The following is a 22,530-nucleotide window of genomic DNA, read 5'->3' on the forward strand; positions in this document are numbered from 1 at the left end:
AACCCTCTTTTATTACCCCTCCCCCCCCAAAAAAAAGAGGTTTATTAATTTTTAATTGCCTTCAGGAACTATGCAGTGAATATTGTTGTATTTCCCCAAATGGCTTTTAAATGAGCCTTCATTATGAAACTCCATATTATTCCCATGTATTATTTTGACTGGAAGATGGGAACAGTTGGTCTCTGGGCTTTGTTCTCACTCTTCCACTCTGCAAGAAAGGGGAAAGGGAATCAACAATTTCAAAAGGGAAACATCTTGTTTCAGTGTAGCTTTTCAGCTTTATCAAGCTGGGCAGCTTTCCTAGTTCCCATGGCCGGGCTGCACAAATTCCTGGGTTTCTTGCTGCTCCCTCACCTTGATCTGGTTTCCTAAGGGAAAAAAAGAACATCTGCCCCTTCCAAGCTTTTTAACCAACTGCCCAATTTTCTGGAAGTGTGAGGACACAGCCCCATGGCAGCCTCTGTGCCAACAGCCTGCTCAGAGCATCCCTGGGGAAGGGCCAGCACAACCTCTCTGGGACAGCACAGAAGCCACCCACAAGTCAGGACAAAGTGGATCAAATCCTGTCACCAGACCCAAGGGCTTAAAGCCAGCAGGGACAGCCACTGGTGCCACTGCTGAGGCAGGCAGGGGCTGATTGAAATTCCATGAATTCCTGCCTGCTCCCCCGGGCTGCCATGGCCCCAGAGGTACAAACCAGCCAGAGACACTCAAGCAAACACATGGTTTGGCTCCAGTACAGCTCGAGTACTTTTCTTTTAATCCCAGAGAAGTGAAATGCAACATTTTTCGAGTTGGTAACAACATCCAGAGACAGAAGTCCAAGCCCCCTACTGGGAAAAGTAATTTGTGTTTAAGGCACTCTGCAAAACCAGCTTTCCTCTCTCTCTGATTTTCCCCACGCGGCAGCAGAATACCTGGTTTGGTCTGTTCTCCGTAGTGACATTCATCCATCCTGGCTCCTCCCGCCCTCTCCAGGAGCTGGAAACAGCAAATCCAGCGGGAGAGGCACCAGGAGGCAGGGTCAGTAAACAGGGATGGGCAGGGGAGGGAGCACAGGGGCTCCGAGCTTCTGCAGGGAGGGGGCGAGCACCGGCTGCCCTCCCTGCAGGCACGGTGTGCTTCCCCTTGTCTCCCCTGCCTCTCAAAAAGGGGATGGGAGCCTGGGGACCCACAAGCATCCCTCCCCAGAGGTGCTCCCAGCAGCACCCCAAAAGGCAGGGGGCTGGGTGTGGGGGAGACCCAGCTGCCCCCACTGTGCAGCAGAAATGAGCCCCCCCGCCCCACCCGGACTTCCAGTTGTCAATAAATACCAATAAATAACTTAAATAAATAAATAGATAAATAAATAAGTGACCCGAGGCTGGGAAGGAGGGGAAGGGGCACCCAAGGCTCAGGGCACAGGGAGCATGAGGGTGGGCATTTCCATGGCCTGCCCCTCCCTGAGATAACGGGGTGCTGGTGGGGAAGGGGGGCTCAGGGAGAGCATCCCGTGGGGTGAAGCCCAGGAGTCTGAGTGCTCATCCAGCCACAGACTCAGACTCCTACATGGGAACTCTCCCCCACACCTTCCCTCCTTCCTTTGAGCACCAACAGCCCCAGAGCTCCATCTCCACCCAGGTGTGAACATGCACCTTTGCCAACATGCAAAATGCCTGCACGTTTCCGTAAACACTGTTTGCATGTGTTTCTTTGCAAACTCTTTTTCTCCCCCCCTTCTTTTTTAATGGGGAAATGCCCACAAAGACAACCCATGCACCAAACCAAGTGCATCAAATCCAGCTGTCAGAGGAGTGGGAGTGGAAGCCTGGCAGAAGCCTGGAGAGGTGAACACAGGCACGGCCCCGGGGCTCAGCCAACACCTGCCTGCAGGCTGGGGCAGCCCTGGGGCATCAGGCACACGGCTACAGCCAGGCACGGAGCCTGACCCTGGCACCAGGATGTTGCAGACATTCATGGACAGAAATTCAGCTACTGCTGTCTCAGTGTCATGGCATCAGCCACGTGCCAAGGCTCAGACTGGCCAGCAAGTCCCAAAAGGTGGCAATGTTGAGTTCAACAGCATCCCTGCAGCAGTGTCCCTGCTCTCCCAGGCACTGGAGCCACAGTGGTGCCACAGCAGCTCCCTGGGCTGACTATAGCCTGCAGCCACTTCCCATGGGTTCTGGGGAGCTGGCTCACACAGCCTCTGGACACAGCATCCTCTCCCAGCAGGAAGCTCAGCTTGGAGCCACCTGTTTGTTGGGGAGCCCCTTCCTCTGGCGTTTTAGCTCTGATGCTGCCAGAGATGTTTCTGTCCCCCTGGGTCAAAAGTATACACCTGCCTTACTTCAAACCAAAAGGTACTTACCCCTCCTCCCCCAGTCCTTAAGGAAAATTGTTACTTCAAGTTTCTAACCCCTCTCCACGCACACTTTTTGAGAAACAAAACATCAGCGATGGCAAAAGCTGCCATCGGTCCCACACCAGGACAAAGCCACAGTCTCACAAGAGCAGGACATCTTCCCACACCACAAGCTCCCTGTGGGAGCTCTGCTGCAGAAAACACAGCAAACCAAAGCTCAAAGCCCTCTCTCCCTCCAAGCCTGCCCCCTGCAGAACCCGACCCAGGCACAGAAAGCAGCAGGTTCCCAGCCCAGCGGGAGGCCGGGCGGGAGGAGTGGGAGCACCAGCCCCAGCACAGGGAATTGTTGCACCAAGGCGTCCAAAGGAAACGCTCCCAGAGGAAAAATAAATAAAGAACTGGATCAGCAGCAAACGCTACTGCTGAGGGCAATAAATAGCACGGGAATTTCACGGGGATTTTTGGTCTAAGATGCCTCGGGAGCCCCTGTGCTGGCGAGGCCCGGGGTGCAGGGAAGTGTCACCCGGCGCTCCTCCCCAGCCTGTCCTGCCAACAGGATAGCACAGGGACCTTCCCAGCAGGAATGACCTGCATCCCCAGGGCAGCACAACCTCCCCGCAGTGTGAAGAAGGCAGGGCTGCGTGCTGGAGGAGCTGCAGGGCTCGTGCTGGGGAGGACAGAGCAGAGAGAGCAGCAAAAGCTGTAAGCACCTGCCCAGGAGTGATGGAGCAGCAGCAGCAGCACAGCCATAGTTTATGCCTCTGCTGCAGCTCCAGGGTGAGATCCTGGGAACTGCCAGCTGCATCCCCCAGCACCGTGCTGCCCCACGCACCAGCCAATGCCAGCCATCCAGGCAGCAAGGAGTGAGGAGAAAGGCAAGAAAATGCCATAAATGCCCCTGTGAAGCCTCCCAAGCACAGCAGCAGCAGCAGGAGGCAGCCCCAGGCAGCACATTCAGCTCCTCCCTCCCAGGAAAACCCAGGCCTGCCCTGAACAGCCTCCAGTCACATCCCTGCCTTGCACAGAGCCTGGGGAGGTACCACAAAGCGTGCTGGCCCCTCCACTGGTGGCCCAGCCAGTAGCCATGGGTGGCTGGGGAAGAGGCCTCCACGTGAGCCAGCATTTGCGTGGAAAACGAGCAAGCACCCAACTGCTAGCAAGGGAGCGGGGTCTGCAGTGAAGCAAAGCGAGTCCAGGGGTACCTCTGGGCTGGTTTGGGTACCCCACACACACACAGAGCACCCGGGCTGGGAGAACGGCACTGCCCCCACTTCCCAGCCGGACTGGGCTGGGAATCCCTCCTGCTCCCGAAAGAGAAGGGCCAGTGGACTCGGGAGGGGAGGCTAAGGGACGCAAAGACTTAGTGCACCTTACAACAAAAGGACATCTAACCTGCCCTTAGACCTCACCCCAAGACTGAAAAGAGCTATGGCATCTCCTACACTCACAACCACTCCAAACACACCCACACGCATGCAAAACGTGTCCCGCTGCCCCCGGCTGCGGAAAACCCCACCTGGGCGGCGGCACCGGGCTCGGACCCGCCCCCAGCACCGCCCGGTCCCACCCCACTGCCGGCCCTCCCGCCCGGTCCCAGCGGGCAGGCGAGGGGCGGATCACGGATCTGAAATGCATAGGTACGGACACGGCAGGGACACGGGCACTGCAGCAGCCCCCGCTGCCAGCAGGAACAGCCTCTGCTTCTCCCTCTGGCTGGGTGGGAAGCAGCATCTGCCACGGGCACGGTTCAACCACACTCATGCTCCTCACGCCGCCCCGCAAGGAAAGACGAGTCCTTTGTGTCAGACAGCCTCTGTGCCAGCTGCAAGTGCTCCATTCCGCTTCCCGGGAAATCCTCCAGCTCAGCAAACCCTCTTCTGCACCCTTGTGCCAGCCAGGCTCTATTTCTGACCGAGGAGGAGCCACGTTTCCAACCACAACAACGAAGGCAGGAGAACCCGAGAGGTCAGCTTTGGCTCGGCAGCCCTGTCCGTCTGCAGCGGGCCGGGGGCAGCCAGGTGCTCAGCTGCACACCCTACTTGGGAGGTATCACCACGATGGGCTGCCCTCGCTTGGGTCTCCACATGAGCACCTGGGCGTCGTTGGCGTTGGGCTTCACTAGTGCATTGGGCGGGATGGGCTCCATCCTGCTGAGGATCCGCGGCTGCTCCTGCTGAGTCCTGCCCACCAGCCGTGCCCTCTGCCCCAGCAGCTGCATGGGGTCCACCTCAATGTCCACCCGCATCCTCCACTTTATAGTCTGCAGGATGATCTTCTCCTTGGTGGTGGTGTTCATGGCCACGAGCCACGTGGTAAAGCTCTGGTCCCTCTTAATCCTGGTCAGCAGCGGCACGTTGCTGTTGCTCACGGGCACGGCCCATGTCACGCTGGGGTAGAAATTGTCGTTCATGCTCACTGAGAACCTGGAGATCTTGTTAGTGGGCCCCACCAGGGTCACAGTTTCTGTGGTGTTTCCATACCAGGGGTAGCTCACCCCATCCGAATCGCTGATGGCTTTTACTCGTCCTTCCCGCAGGTCGGGCAGCTCCCAGCTCGACCTAGTGAAGAGGAAGAGGAAGATGAGCAGGGAAATGGCAGCAACAGTGCCCGGCGAGGGACAGGGAAGCCAGCAGCACAGGGACCCTCTGCCTGCCTGCAGCAAATGCTCAGGGATAGCCCTAAAAAACAAATTCAGCTTCCTTGAGCACATCCAGCTCAAGCTTTTGCTCTGCCAACACATTGCCATTTTAATTAACCTGCAATTAAACTGCCTGGGCCAAAACCCACTGCTGAGTCTCTTTGGGGTCACTCTCTCCCTGATCAGCTCCTGTGCTGCAGAACAGCCTTCACTGTCTCCCAGCTGACCAGGGCACGGGCCCAGTCCAGCAGCAGCCCCCTCCTGCAGGAGGTCTGTGATTTTTATGCCTTAAATACCAAGGCACGTACAACAATTGAGTCCCACAATGGTGCCTGCCACTGGCACCATGAAATCCCTGCAATATGGCTGTGGGGGGGGGAGGGGGGTATTCAGCCCAAATCTTTGCTGCTGGCCATGCTGCCAACACAGTGTGGCTACAGCGAGGCCTGTGTGGCAATAACACGGGAGCAGCTTTGCAGCAGAGGGGCTGGGGCCACACTTGTGCCATCCTTCCAAGTGATCACCCCACTCACTCCAATGGCCCCAAGTGCCCCAGTGCCCCACGCACACCAGTCTGTGGTGATCCTAGGATGCAGCACAAGGACCTGCTGCTCCCCCAGCACCCACAGAGCTGCGGCACCAGCAGCAGGAGCCCACCAGCGAGCTGCAGAGCAGACCCCTCTGGACATCTCCCCTCTTGCATAACCCCTTTCCAAAGGCAGAAGACACAGATACTGAGCCAACAGCTTTGCCCCTCGGCATCCCCAAAGGGATGACAAGCCACCCACACACTCAGCCTTGGGAAAGGCTGTTTTCCAGCTGCCACTTCTGCCCAGCACCACAACCTTTCCCTCTTCTAACACAAACCAAGGGAGCAACTCCCCCAGCACTGCCCGTGCTCCCGTCCAAGCCCCAAAGAAAAACCGATGGCTGGTGTGCGACAGCGGCCACAAAGCCCTCGGAAGGGCGAGGTCCGGGCCAGCAGGACCGTGTGGGAGCAGCTGTGGGGCCCGAGGAACAGCAACTGTGGGGTTGGGGAGTGGGGCTGGGGTGCCAGAGATGCAGCTCCCAATGCCGAGATGCAGCTCCCAATGCCAGAGATGCAGCCCCCAATGCCGGGGTGCAGAACCCAATGCCGGGATGCAGAACCCAATGCCGGGATGCAGAACCCAATGCCGGGATGCAGAACCCAATGCTGGGGTGCAGCTCCCAATGCCGGGGTGCAGCTCCCAGTGCCGGGGTGCAGCTCCCACCCAATGCCGAGGGTGTAGCTCCCAATGCCGGGGTGCAGCTCCCAATGCCAGAGATGCAGCCCCCAATGCCGGGGTGCAGCTCCCAGTGCGGGGGTGCAGCTCCCACCCAATGCCGAGGGTGTAGCTCCCAATGCCGGGGTGTAGCTCCCAATGCCGGGGCGCAGCTCCCGGTGCCTGCGGGCGGAGTGGGGCAGGGCCGGTGCCCGCCCCGGGGAGCCCCCGCCGTTCCCAGCCCGGACCCCGCGCCCCCGTGCCCGCGGTGCTCACACGCCCAGGTCGCTGTAGGTGTTGTAGAACTCCATGTGGTTGCAGGCCTGGATCCAGCCCACCACCCAGGTGTGCCGCCGGGCGATGGGCGGCATGAGGACGCGGGCGGAGGCGCGGAAGTAGGGCGTGCGGTACCGCAGCACCACCGGCGAGCTCTCCTCGATGGCCGTGGCCGCCGGCTCGATGGTGGCCGACACGTCCGACACCACGATCTGCTCGCGGCGCACCCGCGCCTTGCAGGCCACGCTCTGCAGGCACCCCATGGCCGAGCCGCCGTCACCGCGGGCCCGGGGGGGCGGCCGGTCCCGCCGCCGCCCGCCCGCCGCGCATCGCCGCCCGCCGCACGGCGCCCGCACCGGCGCCGGCAGGGCGAAGGCGCCGCCGCGTCTCTTCCGGCCCTCGCCGGCTGCCGTACGCCGGTCGCGGCGGGCACGTGCGCGCCGGCGGGCGGGGCGCGCCGGGAGCGGCGCGTGCGTCACGGGCGGGAGCGGAACAGGAAACGGAAGCGGCGCCGGGGCCGCCCGGTACCGGGGGAAGCGCGGGCGCGCCGCACCCGCCGCGTCCTTGGGGACGCTCCGAGAGCGCGGCGGGGCGGGGATAACGGGGCAGGGCGCGGGGAGGGGGAGAGGGAAGCGGCCCCGGGCAGGGGGACATGCCGGGTCCCGAGCGGGCCTGGCAGCGGGTGACCGGCGCCCGCCTCCCGCAGGCCGCCCGCCGTCGCCATGCCGAGCCCCCGGAGCGGCCGCGAGCGGCGCGCCGGCAGCGGCGGCCGCCTGGAGTTCCTGTCGCTGAGCCAGCGCGGGCCCGCCGCCCCCGACAGCCCGTCCCGCCGCCGGGAGCCCGCCGCCGCCGCCGCCCCGCTGCCCGAGGAGGACTGCATGAAGCTGAACCCGTCCTTCGTGGGCATCGCCCTCAGCTCCCTGCTCGCCATCGACCTCTGGGCCTCCAAGCGCCTGGGGGTGTGCGCTGGGGAGGGCTCGGCCTGGGGCAGCGCCCGGCCCCTGATGAAGGTCATCGAGGTGTCGGGCCACGGCATCCCCTGGCTGCTCGGCACCTTCTACGGCCTCTGCCACAGTGACAGCTCGGCGGCCAGGGAGGTGCTGCTCAACCTGCTCTTCGGTGAGGCGGGGGCCCGCCCCGGGGCTGGGGAGGGCGACCCGAGGGATGGGGCAGAGCTGGGTAAGCCGAAGCCCCGAGAGCTGATTTTGAGCAGCCTGTGCGGGCTCACCTGGCATGCCCGGTGGCAGAGGAGTGACCCTGCGGCTTAAGGGCGTGGTGGCAGCGACACGAGTCACCTGGCACAGCTGCCACCACGCACTGGCAAACTCCCAGCTGCAAACTGCTCCCGCGGTTACAAAACGCTGTCGGGGCCGAAGCCGCTCAGCTCCCCACGCTTGTCACAACAGCGTATTGCAGGTGCAGTGCCGAGTGTTGAGACACCGGGCCTTTCCCTGAAAAGCTGCTCTGGCACACAGACCCTTGACTCCCTGCCTGCAGGGCCTTCATGGATTGTTCTGTTCCAGCCAGTGAGGAAACCTGGTTTAAAGCACGACTTTAATCCTGCGTGCTGTAGTATTTCACACACACACAGAACAGCCTAGGTATATTTAAGAGGATTAATTTATGCTTATTTAGAAACTGTTATAGCTCTAGGGCACCAGACCTTCTCTCTGTTGTTAGTCTTGTATTAAGTTGCAAATAATTAGGATTTCACACTTCAGTTTTGAATTGAAATTTGCTTGGTGGCAAACACAGGTTTGTGCTTCTTTCTCATCTAGCAGCACATGGTTAAATTGGAGCCCCACAGCAGAACTGGATGCCTCCAGCCTAACCTTTGCTCCAAGGAGAGCTGTCCCAGTGCATCAGTGCTCTGGGCAAGCGCCACTCACCTCTCTGGGGATCTATCCCTGCGTTGCAGCACCCATGTGGGGAAGAAGGATTCCCTCGTGTCCAGCTTGAATTCCCAGATCCCATGTAGAAAGAGAAAAAGCAATTGATCTAGTTTTACACGTGGAAAGAAAGGAAATTTGGTCTTAAATGATTAACCTAAGGAAATGAACTGAAGTGACCAAAAGATTTGGTGTCCAGAAATGTGTCTTAGGACACACAGAAGTTGGTGTCTTACACAAGAATTAGCCCTGGCTGTGGGTGCTGTGCTAAGCTGAGCTAACAGGGATGGAGAAAGCACCCTCTGCCCTACATGAGAAGCTGCTCTTGGCAAATACTGGCTGAACATTTATCACAGGTGATTTGCCTCCTCTGTGACAACAGCCTTTAGCCCTCAGGGGCAAGCCACCATAACTTACCCTTGATTCATCTCTTGGGAACCAGAGCAGGGTTAACTTTTTCCCCAGCAGCAGGGAGCAGGCAGACCCCAGGAGCCTGGCAGCCCACCAGCCCTGAGCATTTCCCACTGACCTGTGTCCGAGGGGAGTGGGTTGATCATTCACCCAGCCAGTTTGACCCCGGTCAGCAGGGCAGACAGCAATGCAGAGTCAGCACTGCCACAAAGGGAGCTCTGGGGACTTCATGCCTCTGCTGCCTTCAGATTAAGGAGCAGATCGGGCCCAGAGTCATGGCAAGATCAGATTCTGCACAGAGAGAAAATCCCTGGGGTGCAGGCCAGGCAGGGCCCTGTGGGCTGTGGCAGGCCAAGGGGCTGATGGTGCAGGAGGGGTGCGTGCAGAGGAGCAGAGGTTGAGGATGTGCCCCTTCTGCTGCAGAAGGCCAAGAGCAGCTGCGTGCTGTGCTCTCCCTGCCTGGGTCTTGCAGCCATGGGGAAAACATCACCTTCAGGCAGCTTTGACAGCCGACGGCCCTTGGCTGATGGTTCTGCTTTGAGTAACCCCCGTTGCTGTCTCTCCCAGCGTTGCTGCTGGACCTGGTGATGGTGGCGGTGGTGAAGGGGCTCGTCAAGCGGCCGCGGCCCACGCACAACAAGATGGACATGTTCGTCACCATCTCTGTGGACAAGTACTCCTTCCCCTCGGGCCACGCCACCAGGGCCGCTCTCGTCTGCCGCTTCGTGCTGCGCCACCTGGTCCTGGCCGTGCCGCTGCGCGTGCTCGTGGTGCTCTGGGCTCTCATCGTCAGCATCTCCCGGGTCATGCTGGGCAGGCACAACATGACGGACGTGCTCTTCGGGCTGCTGCTGGGCTACGCGCTCTACGGCGTGGTGGAGCACTGCTGGCTGTCCCCGGCCACCGCGCCCACCCTCTTCGCGCTCTGGAGCCGCTGACCGCCCGCCGGCCTCGGCACAAGCAGGGGCCGTGCGCCGGCGTTCTGAGCACGCACGGGAGGGGATTCTGGTGCTGCAGTGGCATCCTGAACCCCGTCAGTCCGGCCAAGCATTCCACACGAGCGGTGCTGCAGGCTCCAGGGCCTGCACTCAGATGTCTGGTGCTGTCCCGCCTTCCTGTGGGCTGTCAGGCAGGGGCTGCGCTGACTGTTCTCTGGTGACCAAAAGCAGTCTCTGCAGAGCCTGGGGAGGGCTCAGCACACCCGGCCGTCAGCTCACTGCTCATACTGTGAATCTGCATGCTCTCGCTGGGCACCTGCAATGGCCCGTGGTGTACGTGGTAGCTGTGACTCTGCAGAGGTTTCTCTGCAATCACCCCTGTATCTGTATCCTATAAATACACTGATCATGCTGCTGTTGTAAGCATACCCTGCACAGCCTGTTCTACAACACTTGCCTGAGGGAACCCACAGGGCTCTTTCCTCAGAGTGACAGAGCTTTGCCTCCCTAAGCAATCTCTTCCCTATTGCTCTCAACTGAAGTGCTATTGCTCTCAATTTAAGTGCTGCACTAAGACTAGATGTCGAGCACGTGGCCCCCAGAGTCATTGGGAAAGGACAGCGGCACTGAAGGTTTGATCATTCAGTGGGCAACAGGGTAAGCAGCTCCCAGCAGCAGCCTGCTCCTCAGGCTCTTGTCCAGAGCTTCCCAGTTCCTTTTTCCCTGCACAGGGTTTTCAGTTTCTCAGGGGGTACAACACATGCACAGCAATTCCTGATCGGTAGCATACTCCAGGCTGCAGAGAGTCCTGCAGAGCCAGCCCCTTCCCAACAGCCCAGAAATACACCCAGCCCCAGGTCTGAGCCTTGCTTACACCTCCTCCAGCAAGAGGTCATGGCTCTGCCAACCACAGCCACGGCTCCCTATGCTCCAGGCAGGCTGGCTTTCCTCCCCTGGCACCACTGGTAGCCTGTTTTTCACAGAGGGCTGCTGGTCCTTGGCAGGAGGGGACCACAAGGAGCCTCTGTAATGAGCTGGGGCCGAGATTGAGCCAGAAAATCATAGAATGCATTTCAGCAGGTACCACAGCCAGGCAGGGAGTGAGGGCTCTAGACTGAGCTCAGATAATCAGCTTCAACAGTGCTCCTGGCATGTGGGTAAAGGGATTGGGCCCAGGTGAGGCTCTTTGTGGTCATTGAAGTCTGTTAGTGCACTCAGGCCCTGGCAAGCACCAATTAAGTCATATTAAGGCCAGGCAGTGTTTATGTGTGGTGTTTTCCTGGGTGGAGTGTGCAGGAGCAGCCTAATGGCTGCTGGTACGAGCACCCTGTCACTGTCACTTGTACAGGGGCTGAAATGGAAGTGCTTGACATGACAAGGTTCCCCTGGAGCTGAGCCCTGACCCACTGACAGGGTGAGCCAGTGAAGCTTCCAGGTCTGGGTTGGTGCTGCAGTGACCAAAAAATAATCCCCTGGGTTGCACTGCATGCCTGGCAGCCAGCTGGGCCAGTCTGGCAATTGCACAGCAGCACCAGGACACTCCAGCCAGCCCTCCTGCCCCAAGGCAGAGGACCAGCCCTGTGGTGGCTGTGGGAGCACAGGCAGGTGGCACACTGGGTGGGCAGGGCTTGTTGTGCATCTGTGGCTGCCACACACGTGTGTGCCAAAAAGTTGCTCTTGGCTCACTTGCATGACACTCCATGAGATCCTGGTAGCACTCACCATCACCACTGCACAGCCCTGCTGGGTCACAGGCTGCCTGGCCACCCTCTCAGCTCTTCTTTGTTTTTCTGCAGCTCCTCCAGAGAGACCTTTGCTCTCCTGTGCTTGTCACCTCCAAGCATGGGTGCAGCCCACCGATAGGACAGAGGAGCTTTCTGCTCCACTTGTCCCACAGTATTTCTGCCCACTGTGGAAGCCCAGAGCAGGCACTGTACAGCAGGCACTGCTGCACACAATCTACATCCTGGGTGCTTGCCAGGTATGGGGGAACTGTGAATTTCCACAGACATCAACCAACCTGAACCAAAATGTCGTGGCATGCCCCTGCTGCAAAGTTTGCCTGTACTGAGTCCAGGTAGAGGGGGGTAAAGTCCAAGGCTGTGCAGCCTCCTGCAGGGAGAAGGGCAAATTCAGAGGCAACTTGCACAGAGGTTTCATAGCAACAGCAGAGCGGTGGAGAGCTCTGCCTGTACCTGTTGCCCTTGGGTTGCAAGAGCCAGAAGCCAGCTGACAGTAGAGCAGGAAGAGTAGCACTTCCAGTGTTGCCAGCTCTCCATTCCTGTGCTGATCCCTTGCTTGGTAAGATGCTTTTGATGCTTTTTGACAGGCAGGCACAGAGTGTGGGTTGGCAGCTCAGCATTTCTGCCCTGGGCAGAGATCAGCCCTTGCTGACAGCAAGGGACAGAAAGAGCTGTATTAAGCTTACTGCAAACATACTATGAGTTTTAGAAGGTTAAAACCATTTCAGCTGCAGAGCTTGGCCCTTCTGCTTGCTCACCTCTATGGCAAAGTTCTCTGCATATGGAAGAGCAAACTTCTCCTGCAGCCTCACAGGGGCTTTCTGGCTATGAGTGTGCCAGAAGCCAGCAGCAAGTTTGGATCCGCATGGTCTGTGCCTTCTGCTGTGAGGGACAGCCTTTACCTGGCTGTTCCCACCACCCTCACACCAAGGACACCCCAGCAGCGTGGTGCTCCTCTCACCGGGGTTCCACTGGCCCCAAGGACTCGGCTAGCCCAGGGGTGAGCCGTGGCTGTAGGGACACTGTGCCGACATGCCCAGCACAGGGGATGTGGGCGATCCAGCGCTGACTCCCAGCTGGAGCAGCCAGAGCGGTGTGTCACCCCGGGTACCAGAATAGCCAGACGTGGGCTGATCCCGATAATCCTAGGGTCAAAGTCCAGGACAGCGCTTGTTTACCAGGCACGCAGCCATAAGGATGGGCTGCGTGTCCGTGTCACCGCGCAGCGCCTGGGATGGCTCCTGCGGCCGCCGGCCGAGGCTGCGGCGACGCCGCTGGCGGAACAGCCGTGCAGGCGGCCGGGAGCCAGCCGGGTCCGGGCTTCCTTTCCCCGCGCCCGTGGGAGGAGTGACGGAGGGCGAGGCACCGCGCCCGGACGCTGCGCACCACAGAGCCAGGCCGCGGGCCGGCCTCACGGGCCGGGGCAGCCCGGTAGAGACCCTCGCACGGCCCCGTGCCCGCCGCCAGCCTTCCCTGGGCTGCTCGTCTCACGGACGCAGGTCGGTGAAGGGTGTCCCCCGAGCTGCCGGCACCAGCGGGCACCGGGACAGCAGAACAGCAATCTCCCCGGGGAAGGGAGAGGGCAAAGGGCAGGCAGAGGGGCTGTCAACTACCCGGGAGGGAGCTGTCGGTCCCCTCAGCAGGGCATAGCACTTCAGGGCACCTCCATCACCGGGACTTGGCATGGGCGGGGAGGTTTTGAGGCTCCCTGACACTCGGTAGGATTTCTCCTCAAGGCATCCAGAGGCAACACCCACAGTATTGCAAAACCCAGCACTGGCCAGGTCCACACCTGGCGGGGGACAGCAGTGGCTTTGCAACCCCAAACACACTTTTCAGGGGCTGCCTCTTTTGCTTGGGACCTCTTTGAACAGGGTCAAAGTCTTGCACTGTCGCACCCCTGGCAGGCTAGGCCCGCTGTCCGACCCTGTCCCCAGGCAGAGTGCCGGTGGTGGAGCGCAGCATGGCAAAGAAGGTGGCCATCATCGGCGGGGGCAGCAGCGGGCTGTGCGCCATCAAAGCCTGCCTCCAGGAGGGGCTGCAGCCCGTCTGCTTCGAGAGGACCGGCGACATCGGAGGACTCTGGAGGTTTGAGGTAAACCCTGCTGGCCACTTGTCCTGCTTGGGGTCAGCACCGCAGGGGTCCGTGGTGGCTGGTGGGGGCGCAGCCGGCCATAGTGGGATCCTCTGGGTGAGACTGAGGGCAGGGGCTCCATGAAAAGAAGATCCTCATCAGCCCCAGCCATCCTTCCCCATCATTCCCTGGCCAGCGCTGAGCTGTGCCCCGCTCCCACAGGAGCACCCCGAGGACGGCCGTGCCAGCATCTACCGCTCCGTCATCATCAACACCTCCAAGGAGATGATGTGCTTCAGCGACTTCCCCATCCCTGAAGACTTCCCCAACTACATGCACAACTCCAAGATCATGGAGTACTTCCGCATGTACGCCCAGCACTTCGACCTGCTCCGCCACATCCGCTTCAGGGTGAGGCCTGGGGCCCAGGGGGAGGTGGCAGCGGCAGCGGGGGCACAGGGTGCCTGACGCCGCTGCCCTGTGCCAGACCAGCGTGTGCCGCGTGTCCAAGCGCCCCGACTTCGCCAGCAGCGGGCAGTGGGAGGTGGTGACGGAGAGCGAGGGGAAGCAGGAGGCGGCCGTCTTCGACGCCGTGCTGGTGTGCAGTGGGCACCACACCAACGCTCATCTCCCACTCAGCTCCTTCCCAGGTACTGCCTGTGCACCGGTGTGAGGAGACACCAGAGACACTAGAAAGCTAGTCCATGCCTGTCCCTATTCTCCCTGCTGCTTCCCCCCTGGCCCCAACATTTCCCTGCCTTGCTTTGACTCCAAGAGTGCTCCTGTGCTCCCCAGGAGTGGTTTGGTGGGGTAAGGGAATGTCTCCAGTCTTTAGGATCCTCCAACCTGGCACCAGGAAGCCAAGCATCTCTCCTCCTTCTGCTCACAGGAATTGAGAAGTTCAAGGGCCGCTACCTCCACAGCCGAGACTACAAGGATGCTCAGGCTTTCACAGACAAAAGGGTTGTTGTCATCGGGATTGGGAATTCGGGGTCAGACCTGGCTGTGGAGATCAGCCAAACAGCCCAGCAGGTAAGCAGGAGTAGGGTCCTGGCAGGCAGGATTACCCCTGTGGGACACTGTCAGCTCTGCAGGGACACCAGGACCAAGGCACTTGCACAGCTCCTTCTCCATGCCAGCACTCCCTGTGTTTGGCAATGCTGCCTCCTGCCAATCCCAGCTGCCAGGCAATTGAGACTTGGCCCCACTCCCCTGCGAGATGCCAGTCACCAGCTCCCTCTGCCCTCTGCCCCAGTGCTTGGGCAGCAAAAAGCAGAGTGATCCCAGGGCAAGGGCACGTGCCCCGCAGGGCAGCCCTCCCAGGATCACCACTGCCTCAGGCAGTGATCCTTCTTCCTTGTCTAGGTCTTCCTCAGCACTCGCCGGGGTGCGTGGATCTTCAACCGCGTTGGAGATCGAGGCTACCCCATTGACACCATCTTAACCACCCGCCTGAAGACATTCCTGCAGGGGCTGTTCAGCCCATCCGTGGCATGTGACTACATGGAGAAGAAGCTGAATGCCAGGTTTGATCACTCACGTTACGGCCTGAAGCCGAAGCACAGGTATCATCAAACACTCCCCCTGCCCAGAAGGGATCGTTCTGTGTCCTGCCCAGCTTGGCCATTCCCTGCTCCCTGTGCTTGGACTGGGTTATTGTTTTGTTGTGCCCAGGCAATGCTTGAGGGAGCCACCACTGCCCCATCCAAGGACTCTTGGAGACAGCAGTGCAGGGGCAGATGACCCAGAGTAGGGAGCAGCAGCTGGAGCAGGACACGGAGCAGAGACACAGCCTTCCAGCCCTAATGGCTTCTTGCACCTTCCAGGGTCTTTCACCAGCACCCCACTGTCAACGACGACCTGCCCAACCGCATCATTTCGGGCAGGGTGCGGGTGAAGCCGAACATCCAGGAGTTCACAGAGACATCTGCCATCTTTGAGGATGGCACCAGGGAAGATGTCGATGCCGTAGTTTTTGCCACAGGATACAGCTTCTCCTTCCCGTTCCTCGAGGGCTGCGTGAAGGTGGTGGAGAACCAGATTCCCCTCTACAAATTCATGTTCCCCCCTGACCTGGAGAAGCCGACGCTGGCTTTCATTGGCCTCATCCAGCCCCTAGGAGCCATCATGCCCATCTCAGAGCTCCAGAGTCGCTGGGCCACCCGTGTCTTCAAAGGTAAGTCAGGCAAACCTGCCCTGTAGATGCAGTCCTGGAGTGAGGGCAGATGGTGCCCAGCCATGTTGAGAAGGCAGCAGCTGGTTGTGCCATCCTGGCCATGGTGATGGCACTCTGCCTTGTGGCTGTCACAGTGAGATGGCCTATTCTCTGAGAGGCACAGGCACACCCATACTCTGAGCTCCACAGGCTGCTCCTTCCCATCCCGTGGCACTTGGACATGCCTCAGGTGCAAGCCCACACACCACGGTGGTGCTGGCAGAGGCGCAGCACCCAGGCAAGGCCAGCACCACAGTGGCCACTGTGTCTCCTCCTCCCCAGGGCTGAACGAGCTGCCCCTGCAGCACAACATGGAGGCTGACATTGAGCAGAAGAAAGAAGCGATGGCGAAGCGGTAAGATCCCTGCGGGGATGCCTTAGGCACAGCTGCTCATGGGCATCCATCCTGTCCCATGGATGCGTCCTGGCACATTTCTGTGTGCCAACAGAGGGCAGAGATGTGGTTGGCCGCACTACCCACAGTCCTTCCTGGTGTGCAGGGCATCTGCCAGCTCTGCTTCCAGCACCTACCTACCTCCCTCCCTCCCTGCCCGCAGGTACGTGAAGAGCCAACGGCACACCATCCAGGTGGATTACATCCCTTACATGGATGAGCTCGCCTGCCAGCTGGGGGTCAAGCCCAACCTGCTCTCCCTGTTCCTCACAGACCCCAAGTTGGCCATGGAGGTGGCCTTCGGTCCCTGCACACCGTACCAGTACCGGCTGCGGGGCCCGGGTGCGTGGGCGGGTGCCAGGGAGGCCATCCTCAGCCAGCAGCAGCGCATCCTCAAGCCCCTGCAGACACGACACGTGGAAGAGAGCACCTCAGCCCCTGCCATGCCCCTCATCTTCAAGCTGATTGGGGCCATGGCCATCCTGGCAGCTGTTTTTGCTTACTTGTAGGTGCCCTGCAAGCTCAAGAAGGGAGGCTTTTGTCTTGGGGTGACTCCCTAAACCAGGACAGCATTGCAATGTGCTGCAGAACTGGCTGGCCACCCCTGCCCCTTTGCAGCCTCTGGTGGCAGAAAACCTTGCTCCTGCCTGGCATGGCCCAGCTGTGACCACACCAGGAACTAGGGATGCACAGAACCTCCCCAGCTGCCAAAATAATGCTTGGGCTCTTGCTCCTCACCTCCCCTTGGGGAATGCTGTCATGGACAAGGGAGGAAATCTGCTCACTGCAGGCTAAATTCCAGTCCCTCTCAGCCAGCGCTCCAGGCTTTTCTGTCCCCTGTAACCCAGCCGTGCCAATTTTGCCACACGCGCACCAGAGCTAAGCAGCAAAGGCACAGTACACTTTCCAAGTGGATAACTGCAATAAACAGCCAAGTGTCTCTCCTGTTATTGACACCATCAAGACCCTCTGTGTGCTGTGGGAATGCTCATGGGTTTGAGATCAGCCTCGCGGCACTGGCCGCCTACACCATAGGCTGACGTGCACACATGCTCCACAGCGAGACAGCCTCTCCCAAGGTGTGTCCCGCCACTGTGGGTCCTGGTGGTCACGTGGCACAGCTCAGTGCCACCCTGGTCACCTGCACACAGCTCCTCCAGAAGGTGGCTGGGTGGGCTGGGGACCCAGAATGGGTAAAGGATGGGGGTCCTGTCCATCAGATGCCTGGGCTGGTCATGCCAGTCACCCCCCCATCCCTTAGGTTTGCCTTCCACGCCACGACCTGCCGAAATCCGAAGCATAGCCACATCTCTGCCCTGCCCAGGAAGTCCTGGAGCACTGTTGGCATCATTAAATGCTTACAGAACTTAATGCACCTCTTGCAGAGGGCAGGGCAGGCCAGGAGGTGTGGCAAGGAGGAAGAGAAACCTGTAGATCATGTCTGGAAGAACATCTTGTGACACCTTGGCCACCCACAGGAAATACAGGGACAGTCACCCTCAAAACGAGCAGCAGCGGGGAGCCTCCCTTGAGGGACGTGCCTGGCTCTGCACCTCCTGGCCACAGCTTCTCCCGCACCCCTGCCACCAGCTGCCCGTGGGACATGGCTCCTCGGAAAGTAGCCGTCATCGGTGCCGGTGCCTCTGGCCTGTGCGCCCTGAAATGCTGCCTGGATGAGGGGCTGGAGCCCACCTGCTTTGAGAGGAGCAAGGACATTGGGGGGCTCTGGCGCTTCGAGGTAAGCCCCAAGCAGCCAGGCTGCTCCTTGGCAGCAGCACGGACAGGCTTGGGATCGGTCCTTGGCGGATAACCGCGCACCGCTCCCCTGCTTTGCATGCGTGCAGCAGGCAGCTTTCCGAGGAAAACCAAGGAAAGTAAAAGTGATCTGCGGTGCCAGCTGGTGTGCCAGGCACCCAGAACCCAGCTCCTGCTCACCAGCAGCAGGATGAAGCCTCCCCAAAGATTTCATTCCATGGCTTGCTCCCCCAGTGTAGATTTCCCCTTTCCCATTCCTCCCTTCCCAATCTCATCCACACCTTCCTTCGCTGTTTTGCTTTTGGTCATTCCCAGCCCTTGTCCACCTATCTTGTCTTATCTGACCCCACTGTCTGTCCCCATCCTGCCCAGCCCTTTCCTGGAATCATGGTTGCTCCTCTTTCTGCTTCTGTGCCACTCGCCCACACAGAGATACCGTGCCCTGCCTTCTCTGTGCCTTGGCTCTCCCTGCCTTGGAGCAATCCTGCAGCTCATCTCTGCTCCCACCTAATGAAGCTGCTGACTTTAATCCCATGGACCCACCAACAAAATGACCAGTGTTCCCACCATGGGAGAGCCCTGAGGGGAAACAGGTGGCATCATGTCAGAGTGGAATCTGGGGTGGATCTGTCACAGTCCACTAGTTCTACCTGTGATGGGTCAGGGACAGGGTTGGTGGAGCAGAACCAGAGCAGCAGCATCCAGCTGTCGAGGCACAGACCTGGTAAGCAGGAGCAACCACTCAGCAGGAAGCACTGGAGCTGCCTCCACAACTGGTGAGACCTGATGTGGCAGCCAGGGCAACGGCACCACAGAAGATTTGGAAATGCACTACCTCATAGGGGCAAGGAGTGGAAGTGGGGAAACTGAGGCACAAGACCACCATGACCTACTGTCACCACTGCCTGGCTCCTGCTAGTCCAGAGATACATCCCTGGTTTTTTTTTGGGGGGGGGGGGGGGGGTGTCTCAACCACAGGAGAGTTGCTGGGTGGAGGGATGGGTGCTACAACAACCTGTGGCTTAATCCTGCACCCACGGGGCAGGCAGGTGGCCCATCATTCCCTGGCCAGCGCTGAGCTGTGCCCCGCTCCCACAGGAGCACCCCGAGGATGGCCGTGCCAGCATCTACCGCTCCGTCATCATCAACACCTCCAAGGAGATGATGTGCTTCAGCGACTTCCCCATCCCTGAAGACTTTCCCAACTACATGCACAACTCCAAGATCATGGAGTACTTCCGCATGTACGCCCAGCACTTCGACCTGCTCCGCCACATCCGCTTCAGGGTGAGGCCTGGGGCCCAGGGGGAGGTGGCAGCGGCAGCGGGGGCACAGGGTGCCTGACACCGCTGCCCTGTGCCAGACCAGCGTGTGCCGCGTGTCCAAGCGCCCCGACTTCGCCAGCAGCGGGCAGTGGGAGGTGGTGACCGAGAGCGAGGGGAAGCAGGAGGCGGCCGTCTTCGACGCCGTGCTGGTGTGCAGTGGGCACCACACCAACGCTCATCTCCCACTCAGCTCCTTCCCAGGTACTGCCTGTGGGCTGCTTGCCCGCTCCCTGACATCCCTAAATGCCTCTGCAGTTTTAACACACCAGGTGGGATTGCAAGAGTGGCCAAAGCATCCTGCTGCCAGTTGTCACCGCCGCCAGCGTCTCTCCCACCTGAGACAGGCTCCCTCCCCATGCTGCTGGCCAAGCACCTGCTGGGCCCTCCAGCTCCTCACCGAGGCTGGAGGGCTCAGCACTGGTGGTGGGCCTGGGGAAAATGTCAGGGGAGCTTTCAGCTGCGGAGGCCCTCTTTGGCTGGGGAACAGGCTGGAGCACACTGTCACCAGGGTCTGGCAAGATGGCACAGACCCTGGTTGTTCCTCTACTGGCAATGCATGGCACCAGACAGGATCTGCAGCAGAATTTTGGGATGGAAGCATGGAATTTCCCAGTCCAAGCCCAGTTCAAAGCCAGGCTAGTCCCAAAGCTAGAGCAGGATGCTCAGGGCTACACTGAGAATCTTCCGTGCTGGTGATGCCACCACCTCTCTGGGAACTACCCCAGGGCTGGATAACTCTGGTTGGTCACACTGCTGTTAGCTTTTTCCCAAAACACACCACCAGTCTGAACAGGGGGCAGCCACCCTGCTGCTCTGCATCCCAGCATGGCTTCCCTCTCTCTTCCAGGGCTGGAGAAGTTTGAGGGCTGCTACCTGCACAGCCGGGACTACAAGAGCCCTCAGGCCTTTTTTGGAAAACGGGTGGTCGTGGTTGGCATTGGGAATTCAGGCATCGATATTGCAGTGGAGCTGAGCCACACAGCCAAGCAGGTGTGCTGGGAGAGCTCACAGGGACAGGACCCCAGAGGGCACTGATCGTCACCCACCGTCCCCTGCGTGCTCCCCAGCCTTGATCACCCTGTCCCCTCTCTGTGGGGGTGGCTATTGTGGTCCCAGTAGCTGTGCTGGCTTCCCTGTCCCTGGAGCACCGCAGGGGCCCAGCCCAGTCTGAGCATGCTGCCGTGCCACAACCTCTCTTCGCCTTCCTTCCAGGTTTTCCTCAGCACCAGGCGTGGGTCCTGGGTGCTGTACCGGGTGGCGGACAATGGGTACCCCTTTGATTTCAGCTACCTCAGTCGCTTCATGCAGCTCGTCCATAACCTGGTGCCTACAAGTATCCTGAATTTCTTCATGGAGTGGAAGCTGAATGCCCGCTTTGACCACACACTCTATGGCCTAAAGCCCAAGCATGGGTGAGCACCCCAGCAGCACCCCAGGTACCTACTCCAGCAATGCCCATCCCCCTTGCCAGGACCTGAACGAGGTCTGTCTGTCCCTTCCAGGATCCTTGACCAGCACCCCACTGTCAACGACGACCTGCCCAACCGCATCATTTCGGGCAGGGTGCGGGTGAAGCCGAACATCCAGGAGTTCACAGAGACATCTGCCATCTTTGAGGATGGCACCAGGGAAGATGTCGATGCTGTAGTTTTTGCCACAGGATACAGCTTCTCCTTCCCGTTCCTCGAGGGCTGCGTGAAGGTGGTGGAGAACCAGATTCCCCTCTACAAATTCATGTTCCCCCCTGACCTGGAGAAGCCGACGCTGGCTTTCATTGGCCTCATCCAGCCCTGGGGAGCCATCATGCCCATCTCAGAGCTCCAGAGTCGCTGGGCCACCCACGTCTTCAAAGGTAAGTCCGGGCAGTTTGGGGGATGCAGCTGGGCTCCCCCAGCCACGCCAAGACTGAGTTATTGCTGGTAGCATCCCCTCACATGCTGCCTCTCCACACTCACCTTTTAATCCTCCTTTTGCTTCTTCATGAGGACAAAACCCCACTTTGCATTTTTGTACTACTCTTGGGGGGTCTTCTCTTGTGGGGGTCACTAACTGGTCGGGTTGCCTGCAACCACATCCTTTTCCTTTTTCCCTTTTCCTTTCTTTTCCTTCTGTTACTTTCTTTGTCCACGTCTCCCACTTTGCTCCTGACTGGGCTGCAGAGCCATCCAGACTATGGCAGGAGCACAGCCCACCCTCCAACTCCAGCCTCCTTTTGCCCAGGGCTGCAGGGCCTGCCGCCGCCCGCCGACATGCTGGCCGAAATCACACAAACCAAGCAGAGAATGGCTGAGCGGTAAGGCCTCTGCACAGCACGGCCCTGCCACCCTTACCCCCGGTGCTCCCCGTGTCAAACCCTCCCTGCCCGCAGGTACGTGAAGAGCCAGCGGCACACCATCCAGGTGGATTACATCCCTTACATGGACGACCTCGCCCGCCAGCTGGGGGTCAAGCCCAACCTGCTCTCCCTGTTCCTCACGGACCCCAAGATAGCCATGGAGGTGGCCTTCGGTCCCTGCACGCCGTACCAGTACCGGCTGCGGGGCCCGGGTGCGTGGGCGGGTGCCAGGGCCGCCATCCTGGGGCAGCGGCAGCGCATGGTCAGCGCCCTGCAGCCGTGGGCAGCCCGCCGCCCCGCCCGCCCTAGCGCCCTGCCCCACGTCCTCACGGTGCTCTTCAGCATCGGCATGATTGTGGCTACCCTTGTCTACGTCTCGCTCTCTGCTTAGCCTAAAGGGAAGGAGACAGCGGGTGCTGTCGGCAGTCTTCTCCTTTTCCCTTGGGCTTGTGTCTGTTGTCTCTCGCAAGCTGCGCCGGAGCACGGAGGGAGCCGTTCCTTGAAGGTGCAGCCTGGCCTGTTGCGCTTCCCCGCTGTGATACCACCAAGTCTGCTCACGGGCTGCTCTGGGAACAGCTCCCTAAATCCTGGCCCGGCAGCCCCACGAGCTCTATCTGTGGGTTAAGTCACAGAGGTGGTGGAGAAACTGGGAACGTGCCCAAGCGGGGGGCCTCGGGAAAAGGGAATAAAGCTTGTCCCCGTGCCGCGGGGACCGGACAGCACAGTGCTTGGCTGCGTCAGTCTGAGCTCCGTCCTGGGGGTCCGGCCGGCCCACGCGCAGCACCCCGGACGCCGGTACCCCGCAGCGCCCATCAGCCCTGCCCGCAGCAGACATGGCCGCCGGCGGCTGAGGCGGCGCGGCCCCCGCCCCACGCGCCCCCCTGCCAGCGGCGGGCCAGCAGCAAACATGGCGGGTGCCCGGCGGCGGGGCCGCGGGTCGGGGGCGGGGC

The 22,530-nt window shown here is 60.1% G+C and overlaps 4 protein-coding genes across 6 annotated transcripts; 3 read left to right on the forward strand and 1 right to left on the reverse strand.

Moving 5' to 3' along the window:
• Positions 1-726: 726 nt before the first annotated feature.
• On the reverse strand, positions 727-6,796 carry FAM78B (family with sequence similarity 78 member B). The gene is made up of 2 exons (XM_059854792.1): positions 6,503-6,796; positions 727-4,902 (listed from the first exon to the last, which is right to left on the reverse strand). Exons 1-2 carry the CDS (start codon positions 6,763-6,765, stop codon positions 4,380-4,382), a joined length of 786 nt encoding a protein of 261 aa, XP_059710775.1. The 5' UTR covers positions 6,766-6,796; the 3' UTR covers positions 727-4,379.
• Positions 6,797-7,014: 218 nt separating this feature from the next.
• On the forward strand, positions 7,015-10,168 carry PLPP6 (phospholipid phosphatase 6). The gene is made up of 2 exons (XM_059854794.1): positions 7,015-7,621; positions 9,370-10,168. Exons 1-2 carry the CDS (start codon positions 7,225-7,227, stop codon positions 9,738-9,740), a joined length of 768 nt encoding a protein of 255 aa, XP_059710777.1. The 5' UTR covers positions 7,015-7,224; the 3' UTR covers positions 9,741-10,168.
• Positions 10,169-10,319: 151 nt separating this feature from the next.
• On the forward strand, positions 10,320-17,124 carry LOC132331373 (flavin-containing monooxygenase 5-like). Of its 3 annotated transcripts, none has more exons than XM_059854779.1 (9): positions 10,320-12,041; positions 13,390-13,577; positions 13,779-13,967; positions 14,044-14,206; positions 14,446-14,588; positions 14,922-15,121; positions 15,383-15,732; positions 16,054-16,126; positions 16,329-17,124. In XM_059854779.1, the coding sequence occupies exons 2-9, from the start codon at positions 13,446-13,448 to the stop codon at positions 16,672-16,674; spliced, it is 1,596 nt and encodes a 531-aa protein (XP_059710762.1). In that variant the 5' UTR covers positions 10,320-12,041; positions 13,390-13,445; the 3' UTR covers positions 16,675-17,124. The 3 variants fall into 3 exon arrangements, with proteins under 3 accessions (XP_059710762.1, XP_059710761.1, XP_059710760.1); XM_059854778.1 differs by lacking the exon at positions 10,320-12,041 and adding an exon at positions 12,074-12,981 and having other exon boundaries at positions 13,357-13,577; XM_059854777.1 differs by lacking the exon at positions 10,320-12,041 and adding an exon at positions 12,074-12,981.
• A 133-nt stretch (positions 17,125-17,257) lies between these two features.
• LOC132331372 (flavin-containing monooxygenase 5-like) lies at positions 17,258-22,307 on the forward strand. Its single transcript, XM_059854776.1, is given in 9 exon segments — positions 17,258-17,677; positions 17,679-17,903; positions 19,019-19,207; positions 19,284-19,446; positions 20,093-20,235; positions 20,458-20,657; positions 20,748-21,097; positions 21,466-21,538; positions 21,614-22,307. Coding segments are annotated over 9 exon segments (1,776 nt in total). The 5' UTR covers positions 17,258-17,602; the 3' UTR covers positions 21,972-22,307.
• Positions 22,308-22,530: the final 223 nt, after the last annotated feature.

Source organism: Haemorhous mexicanus, chromosome 9 (assembly GCF_027477595.1).
Source record: "Haemorhous mexicanus isolate bHaeMex1 chromosome 9, bHaeMex1.pri, whole genome shotgun sequence".
In the NCBI taxonomy this organism is placed as follows: domain Eukaryota; kingdom Metazoa; phylum Chordata; class Aves; order Passeriformes; family Fringillidae; genus Haemorhous; species Haemorhous mexicanus.